Source organism: Polyodon spathula, chromosome 1 (genome assembly GCF_017654505.1).
Source record: "Polyodon spathula isolate WHYD16114869_AA chromosome 1, ASM1765450v1, whole genome shotgun sequence".
In the NCBI taxonomy this organism is placed as follows: domain Eukaryota; kingdom Metazoa; phylum Chordata; class Actinopteri; order Acipenseriformes; family Polyodontidae; genus Polyodon; species Polyodon spathula.
In genome coordinates, this window is record NC_054534.1 from 39,430,384 (window position 1) to 39,443,644 (window position 13,261).

The 13,261-nt window shown below is 36.6% G+C and overlaps 1 protein-coding gene and 1 long non-coding RNA gene across 2 annotated transcripts in view; both read left to right on the forward strand.

Annotated features, from left to right (window-relative positions):
• Window positions 1–213: 213 nt before the first annotated feature.
• On the forward strand, window positions 214–1,430 carry LOC121318590. The gene is made up of 3 exons (XR_005950621.1): window positions 214–366; window positions 999–1,150; window positions 1,342–1,430. It is a non-coding gene; the product is annotated as an uncharacterized LOC121318590 (long non-coding RNA).
• A 1,482-nt stretch (window positions 1,431–2,912) lies between these two features.
• LOC121319649 (lipoxygenase homology domain-containing protein 1-like) overlaps window positions 2,913–13,261 on the forward strand; it is a 102,764-nt gene continuing 92,415 nt past the window's right edge. Inside the window, exons 1-2 of the mRNA XM_041257326.1 lie at window positions 2,913–3,074; window positions 3,985–4,183. Coding sequence (XP_041113260.1) covers window positions 2,913–3,074; window positions 3,985–4,183 — 361 coding nt within the window. The remainder of the gene's footprint in view (window positions 3,075–3,984; window positions 4,184–13,261) is intronic.

Consider the following 13,261-nt stretch of genomic DNA (forward strand, 5'->3'; position numbering starts at 1 on the left):
GGGCCAGGGACCCTTTCCCTACAAACACAGTGCCACGCATTCGTCCTGCAACTGGTAAGCCTCTTTTGATGTGCCTGAATAGATATTGTCCCCTCTTTTAAATGAACCCAGATATCACAGAATAAATATCCCTAGACTTATAAAAATAATAGTAACATAATAGTCTTGTTTGTTTCAGTTTTTTATTTTTAATTTATTGTCTCTTAGGTTTCCAGTTTCGAGATGTTTCCCCTCCACGAGGCAAGCCTGTTTGGAATGATGCTCGAACCAAAACAGATGCTTGCACAGGTTCCCTCCGGAGATTCAGAGCGAGTCTGAATCACAGGCCTGTGCAATCCACACTGAGCAAAAGGGCCCCTTTTGCATGTAAGCATATTTCTGCTGGGATCCGAGGCATCTGAGTCCTACTGTCTGCTCAGTTGGAGAACAGAGCTCCCCCCGGGACAACTTGTATGTTGAAAGGTTACCTGTGGAAGTTTCAAAAGAATAGCGTGTTATGAGAACACACAGATTTGTTGATGTTGAAGGATCCCTGGTGTTATCTGAGCAGGTCTTAAATCTTGATAAATCACTTTTGCAAACATTTCTCAAAATAGCAAAAATGCACTTGAGGGGCTTTAATTGTGAGAAGAGCTTGCCCTCCACATTTCAACGTCATAAGAAACGTAGGACCTCATTGTTAAATCAGATGCACAATGGCACCACATGGGGAATTGCATTTTTTGATAAACCAGCCTGAGATAGACGAGTTGACAATGTGGCTTACTTTCATTACTTTTTGGTCCTTTTCCTCCATGGTTGTACTTATCGACCTGCAAAAGTATTGTAAATCATTGTGTTGCTTTTAACAGACTTACAGCAGGGCTGTTTCGAATTTTCACTACAAACACTGACACCAACACTATCCAAATAGTGTGCAAATAATCTGGCTTGCTAATTGTTAGGTAAACAGAAGGAACATTATTTTACTATTCGGTATTTTCTGTTTTTCTCACCAGCTCGGACAATGAGTGCCAGTATAAGCGGGCACGGGTTTAAAAATGAACATAGGGATACATTCCCACAGTACAGCTCTCTTAATGACCCACATCTGTTTGATTACTACGCCCGGAGATTTGGGTTACAAGTCACCCCCCGACCTCCTTTATCTGTAAGTATCACAAGCTCATTATTATGCAAGAATATTGTATCTTAAAATTGTTACTTGAAATGCAAATAAAAAGTAAAAAAAAAAAAAAAAAAAAAAAAGCATTTTATAAATTGCTCGGAAACTAAATAATGGGTAGTTGCTAGCAGTTGCGATTATTGTGGAATATTTATATGTTGTTACCTTTGTTGTAGGCCAAGCGCCCAAAAAGTGCACCACTTCACAGATTTCAGAGCTCGCAAGCAAGCATCACCAGGTCAGAGTCTGCGACAGGCGGCAAAGTTCTGTATAAAGTCACAGTGAAGACTGGAGATAAGAAAAATGCAGGCACTGATGCAAAGGTAAGAGAATTAGCAGCATTGTTCTGAAACAACATTAAGATAAGGAGCCTCAAAAACCTTGTATAACTTACTGAGGTAAGTTATACAAAGCACAGTAAAAATAATGTTAAGCCATGGGAAATCACAGATACCTTAGCATGTTAAGTACAGGCCTTCACAATATGAAGTCAGTCTTTCATCGTCCTATCCATGTGAGTCATGTGCAACAGAGAAACCAGTGCACAGCAAGATTTGTTTACCACACAGCTGTTCAGTGATCACGAGTCAACCTGTGGTACCAGTACTGGTGCGTGACAGGCTTGCAAGTGGTATGCACTGGAAGTTGTTCTTTATGATGATATGATTCCTCAACCCAATATTCCCTCAATCACACCATTGTAATGTGTCAATCTGTTTGTAACACTGAATCACAGAGAAATAAGAAATTATGATGAGAGGTATTTGTTGTGAACTTTCAAAGTTAATAATGGGGAACCAAAGCAGCCACTCTGTGTTGTTGATTGTGGTGAACTCTATTTTTCAGTGAGGAAACCCGTTGTATGGGGTAGGTTTCTGTTTTACAGCAGGCATTTAAGATTGTACATAGTTGGTACACCTGGTGCTCCCTTCTGGAAACACTGATACTGAAAAGGTTGAAAACCACTGGTCTACTATATACATGTATAGGTTGTGGGTCCTTGTAACATTCCTTTGAACACTTAATTTCAATGATGCTTTATTCTCCACAACAGTTTCAAAGTAATGTTAGAGTGTAGTTTCCCACGTAAAAAAAATACAGTACAATTGTACTGTTGAGTGAAGTGGAAATGGCAGGACTATTAATTTAAATATAGGGTATAGGTTAAGAAATATGCATGCTCACAGGGATCCCAGCTTTGACAATTAAAAAAAAAAAAAGAAATGTAATTCTGGTTGTCAGCAGGGGGGTAGTTGCTTTGAAACAAGAGTAAATTGCACAATACTACGGCAGAAGGGAACAATATGGATTTTACCACTATAAGGTGGTAGCAAGACACAATATAGCACAGTACCAATCAGAATAAACATATTCAAATTAAGGACTACAAGTCACATGAAACACAAACGTTATAAGGCTTTTAATGAATGTATATTGCTGCCACAATATTGAAATATATGCAGATTAAAAGCTTTAAGAGTTTTATGTTTCATGTATCTTGTAGCTCATTTTCAAGTAAAAGGATGGGGTCCCCCCTGTCACACACACATGCACACGCACGCGCACGCGCGCGCACACACACACACACACACACACACACACCTAAATGTAAAATCTGTGACAGGCATTCAGATTGGTATTGTGAGAATAGCCATTTACATTTAGAACTCATATATATTCTTCAGTAGGTTTTCCAAAATTTTCATTAAACAAATGGGTTCTACTTCCTTTTTAGGTATACCTCAGAATGAAAGGTCTGAAAGGCAAATTCAACAAAAAGCAACTTTTTAAGCGTTCAGGCTCAGACAAATATGCTGAGACCAGCACTTTCCAGTTCAGCAGAGGGTCCTGCCATACTTTTAAAGTGTACGGACCTGAAATCGGGGACATCAAGAACATCATTCTAGAGGTAGCAGAGTAACCTTTATACCCTTTAAAATGATTCTGCTACCAATTCCAGCTGTGGTCATTGCTGCTTTTAAGATGGGCATAGCTTGTGGTTATGTGGTTTTGGTCATGTTTGTCTTTTAGGTTAAAGTGACTTGGAAGAACCTCTTGTATAGATTCAGAAAAAAAAAACACTCCTTATTAGACCAAGCCAAGGATTAACATTTAATTATGGAACTGTTATCTTTATTGCAGCTTTTAAAAAGTATCAAATGACAAAAGTAACAATAACTGATAAATGTAACTCATGAGTTTTTCCATGTTCTGCAGCGTAGGCATAATTGCTCTTCTTAGTTTTTTTTTTTTTTTTTTTTTTTAAAACCTGCTATAAGGATAGCGTCTTTTTCCTTAAAATATAAGTTCACTGCTGCAGTTTTGGGTTTTGATACAGAAGTCTGATAACCAGTAAGAACTGACACCTGAATGGCTAAGGCTGTTAACCACTTTTGTGATGCCATTTTGATGCCATTTTACATGAAAAACTTCATTGTGGTGAACTACTTTTTCAAGGTATTGAATGCTTTTCTTTGCTTTTCAGAGGGTAGGTATGATCATAACAAGATTTGCTTTATTAGGCTGTACTGGGTGAGAATACAGGGATATAGTGGAGATGAATGTCACACTTAAGAATTGTGCATATTTAAAAAATAAAAAGCATATTTCTAGAGAATCTATTTGTGATCAACTTTTGCAAGGACATTTTTCAGCACAAACAATTGATTGTGGCAGAAGCTTGGCATATATGGAGGCACTTGTCTGTCTGTAAACTGTTCATTTTTAAATGTGCAGATGGTAGATGTAGGTCATGGTGATCTTTTTTCATGTTACTGCTGAGATTTCTAATTTCCTATTTCTTTCTTTTTCCTCAAAAGCATGACGGCCTCGAGAAACAGCAGGCATGGTATGTAGAAGAGGTGTCTGTCATCAACACAGTCAGAGATAAGAGCTGGTGCTTCCCATGCCAAAGCTGGTTGTCTCTGTTCCACACTGACTGCCAGCTGAGTCGCACATTCACCCCAGCAGGAAAGACTGACCTTGCTCTGGCAGGCAAAACCCATCCTAAAAGCACAGGTTGGTCAGCACTGAGCATCATCTCTTAAAAGATTATGCATAGGCATTTTGTTATAAATTGCTTTTTTGGTAGCATGAACTACTCAGCAGGGAGCGGATTATTTGGCAAGATGACATTTTAAGCAAATGCACTGAAAGGCTTTATTAAAAAAAAAAAAAAAAAAACATTAGTTTAAACTGCATAGTTTTGCATAAGCTTTACAGATCACAGATCAATTCTGTATAATTGTTGTGATATAGCTCTTCATGTTTATGTCTTTTTTTCAGAAAAAAAAAATGTCATGTGAAATGTATTGTATTTGTGAGAATCCTAAAGTATTAAGTTTTGTATGCCAGTCTTTTTTGATTAGTCAATAATGAATAATTTGAAGGGAAACAAATTTACATTTTTTTTGTAAAATCTTTGCTGTGGTTTTCTGTACCATGCCAGAAGCTTTTTCTTCATTATATATGCCAACCGATACTGGCAGTACCTTTTATCAAAGACTACCAATTAATCTTTGCAGTCTTTTCTAACCCATTTACAGCCTTAAAAGATATACTTCTAAATGTAAATTATGCTCTAAATCAAGTGCCACATTATATTTTGGAACTAAGTGAACTATATTGTTCAATATATTATTATTACTTTGTCATTTAGCAGACACTTTTATCCAAAGCAACTTATAGAGACTAGGGGGTGAACTATGCATCAGCAGCTGCTGCAGAGTCATTTGCAATAGGACCTCAGATTTACATCTCATCCGAAGGATGGAGCATAAGGAGATGACTTGTTCAGGGCCACACACACACACACACACACACACAGTGAGCCAGTGGCTGGGATTGAACCTGAAACCTGCTGGTATCAAGCCCCTTTCTTTTACCACTGGACCACAGAGTCTCCTTGGTTTAATGTTTAATGTGTTGAATATTGCATTTTTAACATTAAGCTATATACACAGTACACGATCAAAATGATAGGGGGTGAGACATTTATTGCCCCTAACCCTCTTACTTACTAAATATGTTGGTGTCACTGACTAGCTAACCATCTCCTTTTTAAATGTAAGCATACAATTGTAATGTTTAAGCCATCTTACAATGCAGTGGATCCCCAAAATGTAATACATTTTTAGGAATATCATTTTTAGGAATGACTTGTAAAGGTTTTCCAACCTTGCTCACTAAAGTTCTTGGCATCTCTGAATAGATAACTTTAAATATATGGAAAACAATTTGTTAATTTGTCCCACAGGTGCAGTGGTGCCCTAAATGTTATCAATGTAATACCAATGCAGAACAATTGGACAATTGTTCTTTATTTGAGGCCAAAAAATGTTTCAGAAATGGTGACTACCAGGACCTGTACTGAAAAAACACTGTACTTTTGTTTTGCGATGCAAGTGGTGCTTTATGATAGCGTAAGAAACAGGATACTACTCTTTTGTGTTGTACTTGACCAACCCACTTGACTGATACTGACCTTTGGTGTTTAGAAAAGCTACACCACTAGCAAAACTTATTTACAACCTTTAAGTCAGTGTAAGTTGCTTGGGGTGTTTTGTTTCTCTTACCCTGGATTACAGCCTCTTGTGGTACTTTTGCTTGATGTAAAGTTTCTTAATCCTTAACTTCAAGAATGACTGGGTCTTTTTAAAAACAATGTATTAATTTAAGCAAACACAGCCCATGTAAACAGTTTTATTGCAATTCTGTTGCTTTCTTTCAAAATTGATACTATATACTGTACACTCACCAGCTGCTAGATTAAAAAGTAGGCGTTTTAAAGAGTATGATCTTGTATCTGAGTAAACCCTCACAAGATCTCTGGGGTTACTAAGCTTTTTTTTTTTTGTTAAGATGAGCAAAAGCTAACATGAATTCAGATTTATTCTTAAAAGTTGTTGCCTCCCCTGGAGAGTCTTTTCAACAAGTGTGTTATCTAGATGGAGATGCAATTTGTGTAGTAGTTGGTTGATACCACACCACTTAGACAGCTATTAATGGAAAGTTTGAGTCTTCATTAGCTGGAGTCCCGCTGTAGGATTGAGTTACACCAAGGGTCTTCCTGAGAGAAGACAAGCTACACTTCAGCCAGGTGTGTCTCTATGAGCCTGCGTGATTGACAGGACAACTTGATCCTTGTTTCTAAAAATAGGCCAATTTCAATAGGAGCCTTGATAATGGAGTCATGGGCTTTTCGAAAACACTGCATAGCCGTAAAATGATTTGCTGTATACTTAATGAAAGCTATAAAGGACAGGATTCCTGTGCGCAATATAATTCAGAGACTGAGATATCACTTGATACAGGAAACTACAGCAAGACATTTCAACATGAGGGTAACTGTAAATGCTAATTTGAAAGATCTATAGAAGTACAATTAAGAAATATGGTTACATTTTGGTTCTCTGATTGGGTCCAGATTTGCTTTGACTAAACAATGTCAATTTATGAATACATGAATACATTAAACTAGTAAAACTACTCTTAAAATGTGCATCTTGCCACTGCATTTCTATTAGATTTAATGATGTGACAAATATGGTCTACGAACCACCTGGGGACAAAACGGGGGGTTGATATAATGTTGGACAGCAGCATTATTTGAAACCGTCTCTAGATAACACCACAAAAGCATTCATATTCACTCATTTTGTTTATGTCTGGTTATATATAGGGGGCTATCCAATATATTTACATACATTTTCTGGTTAGCATCGTATGACAAATAGTATGACATGGTATTTATACTGCAGAAACTGATTGATTGATTCATACTGTAGCTTTAATAGCTCATGTTCTTATGATGATTATCATGCATTTAATTATTCTAACTACCGGTGTGTTAAAATAGGATTTTGTGTTAATTGTTGTGTTTTAGTTTTTTGTATGTATGTTTAGTAAAAAAACATATATTAATAGCCTAATAAATATGAAGGCATATTCAAATAGAATTAATGTGTTCTCCGTACACATTACATTATGTAAAAATATAGATATGTACAATAGGATTAAACAGTACAGTAGTAAAATCAAATGAATACCTTGTGGGCTTTTTTTTTTTTTTTTTTTTTTGGTCTACCCTACATGTAATACAGGCCTAAGTAACAATGCTGATGCGTTGTAGGCTTCACATTGTTGTAGGATGCATAGATAATAAAGTATTATTTTAAATTTAAACTAAATTATTTCAGCACATTTTCTTATCATCTTAGTCTACTTACAGTTAGCCCAAAATAAATATTATGGCTGTACAGGACCTTAAATATCTGCAATTTCAAATTTATAGTTTTATGAAATAAGACAATGAAAAACTGTTTGTTGTATGTCTTTTGGCAGTGCCTTAATGATGTCCAGTATGAACTCAATACATTTGTTTTAGCTAGAACACCAAAAAAATAAATAAAAAAACACTGACAAATGTTCGCCCCCTTCCCCCACCCCCCAAATCGCACAGCTTCCACCGCCTATGCTTTCCGCTTTGCGACAGCATTCAGTTGGCTAAATTTTTGGGTCATTTTTGCCAGAGCAAAATCCTTGTCAGAGCTTCGTGAATAGCTCATGAATGTATGGCAGCTCATTATCTGTGTTTAACATGCTTCTTTGCTTATGTGAACATCATTAATTCAATGCAAATGAGGCGGCGCCGCTATTCCAGCCCGTTCATTTTGCATCCACTAAATCCTTGTTTTCTACACGGAAATGGGAATAGTAAATAGGACGGTACAGAACTGCACACGGTAGTCATGTTTGCGTATGGAAAACGCTTCGTAAATGAGGTCCTTAAGGGTGCATGTATCAAGATCGACCGACGCAGAGCTAAATTGGAGGAGTGTAAAGTAGCACCATGCACAGATTAACTGGCCCAGAACTAATGAGCCACGGTGTAAGCTGCCACATTTAAATGCGTAAATGCACAGTGCTGGTGTTCTACAAATCTGGAAGGTTAGAAGCATGCACTCTCCATCATAAGAAATTATGACTGCTGCCATAATGCTCTTTCCTGTCAGCTGTTTTCTGACTTTTTCTTTGCACCCAAATAAGACCAATTTGATATCTGACTTATTTGTGGCCCCTTAGGGCTGGCGCAGCTGTTCTGCTCCTTCATAAATCTAATTTTAATATCACAGATTTAATTTACAAATGAGCCCTACCTTCAGTTTGCCCATGCATATAGTTAAGGTTTGACAAGCCTTAAAATACATGGCTAATGAGTGGGGCGGAGTGTATTGCACGGAGGAGAGCATTTTGACGATGCTAACACATCCTTAACTTGCCAAAAGTGTCATGATACATATAGGGCAATTTTAAGGCCAGCATAAACTTTGTGCTATGGCCTTAATGCCAACACAAATTACCCTCTTAGTCTCTTCTATGAAGTCTGCTGTATAGACAATATCAAGTGTCTGATGACTTGGCAGCAGTGAATGTTTTTTTATCTACCAAAAGCAGGGGTTGGTAAAAAGGCTGCTTCCATTTTTTGCTCTCTATATTTGTGTTTCAGTCCTATGTTGTCTGTTAACAAAATCAAGGAAATGTCAAAACACATGTAAACTGTTGTTCCTAAGAAACAAAAACAATCATCTGAAAACAAAGGGTTGCTCTTTGCCCTGTAACATGACTGTAGTTAAAGTGTAGAAGGTAATGTGTTTCCTGTCCATAATGGCCTGGATCAAGTAATCCATAAAATAAATACAGTATAGACTCAGGTGAAATTTATTACTGTTTGGATACCTCTAACGAGTCTGATCCATTCAAAGCAAACATTATGATTTCATTTAATAAATAATTGCTTTTAAGAAGCAAACTTGTGGAAATAAACTAAAGATGTACATATTAACAGAGAATCAAAGAAATGGCCGTACTGATATGTCAGGTCATCCCAAGTGTTTATGTGACTTTCAGTTTTGACTTTTACTCCCCTCCTTCAATGCTTATTTTACACTCTTTGGCAGCCTCATCTTTTTTTAAAGATCTCATTAAAGACAATGGCTCTTGATTGGTTGGCTTTTGCTGTGAAAGGATAAGGGTGCTTGCCCTGGGTCCAGCCTTTACCCTGTTTATCTTTTTTGGGAGACAACGTTGATGTCACCTAGGTGAACATCTTTAAAACAACAACTTTGCACTGACAGTTAGAGACTCAAGGCAGTAAGGGAGCTTTACTTATCCCCAAAGGACTATTTGGCTAAGATGTGGTTAAGAAAGAAACTCAAGCAAGCTGAATATCAAACTGGTATGTTCTTGAATACTATAAGGGCTTTTGTTTTTTTAACAGTCTGAACTGGATAATTATCAGTAATTTGATTGGTAAACATGATTTGAATTAAAATTGCATGCATTATATATATAATATATATATATATATATATATATAATATATATATATTATATATATATAATATATCTACGACATGTCCGAAATATGTATCCCCGTGACACATGTAATTTTACATTTTGGGGTCACTGTTAGACAATACATCTGGGTTACATTTAAAAGAAGATCTTTCTTGACAAATACTAAAGCGTTTGCCTTTTTAGCAAGGATGTTACCACTTTTATGTCACTTGTACCTTGATAACACACATGACTGATTTATTAGTTCAACAGTTGTATTCAATAAGATCTTTGAACTAGACCGCAACACATGCATTTGTTATGTGATTTAGGGCTTTAAACTCTTGGTTTTAAATTCTTCTTTGGAATTTATTCAGTGATGCATTTTAGAGTAACTACAGTATTGCATTCAGTTTGTGAGGACATGGAATTCCTCCTTACTGCTGGCACAGGTTATATTTTGAATTAATGTAATACACATATAACACTAGGTGCATGTGAACAGTGTTTGGATTTACAAACTGTTATTTATCAATATAAGTTTGGACTTATATGCAACTTAGCATTTAAAAAAGAACTGCATTGCTGTTGCAAAGTTTTAACAAGCCAATTCAGAAATGCTGAGGGAATCTTAGTTACCCTGGTCATTTCAGTCATTTTATGACAGATGATTATTAAACTCTGGGACAAACATTCTAAAAATCATTGCTTGAAATGCATTCCCTGACAAAAGTGTGTTCGTATAAAACAATGTAATAGATTACCAGTGCATAAATTGAGTCTGAAGTAAATAGCACACATTTTGCTGAGAGTTGTTCTGCTGTCTTTAATAGGTTGAAGGGGTTGCAGGTTTATTTTGCTCCTGATTTGTTTTTCCACGGTAATATGATGAACTGTACTTTGTTTTCTAGCAAAATCTAAATTAAAGAATATTTACATATTCATTGAAATTTTGAAAGAATATTTGAGCATGAGAATCACATGTTTATCCCAGCACTATGAATAAGCCTGAATTACATTTGCCAGTATCGTCATAGTCTATGTACATCCTGCTACTTCTTTAAACAATATTGATGCTCTAATTGGAATGATTGGCATATTGTAGAAACAGACAGCAGCAGTATTGCATGAGAGCGCTCCTTTTCCTGGCTGCTTTGTGACCCATCATTTGTAAATTATGTTGAGAAATATGGTATATTATACAGACAACACAGACTGCAGCAAATGTAATGTGTTTCTTGTAAAAACTGCAGGGTATTCTATAACTCTGATCTACATGTTATTTGTGGTGTCTATCAGGCCTAAAGTAAGATATTCCATATATAGAGATAGTGTCATCCCACTGCATTTATATAGTACATATAGATTACTGTAGGGGCAGAGATTTGTACTAAGCATGTATACATTATACTTGATAAGCATATTGTTTGTTATTTATTTGTATATTAAAACCAAAGCAACTACTGCCGTATTTGTAAATAGTATCCAAATATTAGGCACTGGCCCAAAGCTTTATGTCACACTGGGGAATAACAAATATTTTCCTAAGAGAATACCTGTTTTTGCAGCCTTTGTTTGGTAGTCATTAGCGAACTGGTTTAATTCTACCTGAAAAACAACACTTAAAAACCCTACAGGCTATGATTTATCTCAACAATGAAGCTGTACAAAGTTAGTGATGAGCAGCAATATAGATATTTCATTGTCCTCTGTTATACTTCAAAATTTAAAAAAATATGTTTGCAATAGTTTGTGGCACATTAAAGGAGAAGCCTCATTGGGGCTTTGTAAGATTATTTATAAATGTACAACATATGTGTTTTTGCAATTACAAATAAAATATTTGAAATGCGTGCTGCGTTTGTGATCTCTAGTCACATGTTCTGACTGCGGTGCTACAGGGCCCTGGCTTGGTGTGCAGCTGGGCTCTCACATTGCATGCTAAATGAAAGGTAAGCAGCAATATTTTTCTTTTGCGCTTAAAACCTGTAAGGGTGCTTGCATTGATGCAACACATTGTTTCATCTAACCAAGGCCTCTTCTCATCAAATCAGCTAGTGTCAAATCCCAAAATTAGATATTTAATATTTCGACTGTGTAGATCCAATGCTTTCCAAAGAGAATTTTTTCCGGGACTGTTTTTATAGCTCACACTTTCAGGAGCTTTGAAATGTAGACTGTAATATGCACATAATTAGAGGTAAATTCTCTGTACTGCAATGTTATTTTCCAGTAGGATTCTAGGAAGGAGAAGCTCAGGACTCTTGCACATAGCAGCAAGCAAAATGTGAGGGGTATGCCAATTTTTAAAAAAAATTTAAAATTATTATTATGTACATTTTTTTGCAAAAAGTGACACATAAAACAGATAATAATTTAAATATCTTGCTAAAGAAGTTTTGATAGCCCTTTAGATTACTTAACCATGTAATAACACAACAACAGCAACATTGCATTATATAGTCTTTCAAGACCCGGGCCTCTCAAAACACTGAACACATGTTAGCAGAGAAAATATAATACAATAATAAGATCCATTCAGCTATTTAAAATCAATTTGCAATCTTAAGGCAATGTACCAAGAAATGCCTTTTCAAAGAGACATGTTTTTAAACAAGATTCACAAACAAGCATGGGGTTTCCATGCGGGTCAATTTACACGTGAAATGGCGATGTGTGTGCACGTTTAGGAGAATTACTTGGGTAAATTAAGTTTGTGGCCGAAAAAAACGGCCAAAGAGAGGGATAGGGTAAATCTCATTTACTTGTGTAGATGACGAAACACACGGGAAATCCACACCCAGTTTCACATGGAAACCTGCACTTCACTTTGTTGTTTTATTCTATACTATAAATATTGCAGGGGAGCAGGCCAGTTGTTACTGTGTATTCCAAAACTAGCAGAAAGTAGTGGCTGCTGGGTGATTTTATGGTTAGCAGTGGTGTAGTTCACCTTAATGATAATGCGGGCGGCTTTTTTTTTTTTTATTATTGTGTTTTCTGTGTCTGATCTGTCATGTTGTATATCTCTTGTGGGTTTACATTTCTGTATAAAAGCATTTTCCATTAACTGTATTATGCCTGTGTTATAGTATTAATGCAGCTGTTGGAGAATACCCTTGCTGCTTAAATGTCTAAATGAATTCATTCCTGTCCTTTTTTTTGGATCCCAGCTATGTCCAAAGACAATGCGTGTCTGCCCTCCACGTTAGTAAATATAATTGGTGAACTGGATGTCATGAGCCAGCTCGATCGCCCAAACAGCACAACACATCCAACAAGTTGTTGATGCTCTCTCAGAACTGGCCAAATAAAATTACAGATGAACATATTGAGTGTGTTTTATTTGTTTCACACAACTGTAAATTCAACACAAAAGAAAGGAGATAATCTCTGTCAGCACGAGACTCCTCAAGTCTCTCCTGTCCAATTGAAACTGGTGGCTGAGGTAACCTTCACAGTTGCCAAGTCCGCTTATATTAAACGGAATTGGGCTTGTTTTTGCAAGTCGCTGGTTAGAACTTGCATAAACACCCAACATGGGTTTGCTTCTTTTGGGCTTGTTTTGAAAGGCAGTGCAGCTTTTATTTCTTGTGAGACTTTGCAATACTGGTAACCTTCCCCGTCAGTCTCAGAGCAGTCAGTGCCAATTTTGAGAATGAACTAATGCTGCACTTCAGTCCGTTTCATCAGTATCCACCACCTCCCTTTCAAGTGCCCGCTACCCATATTTGCCCAAGTGTGGTGCTGAATGCTTCC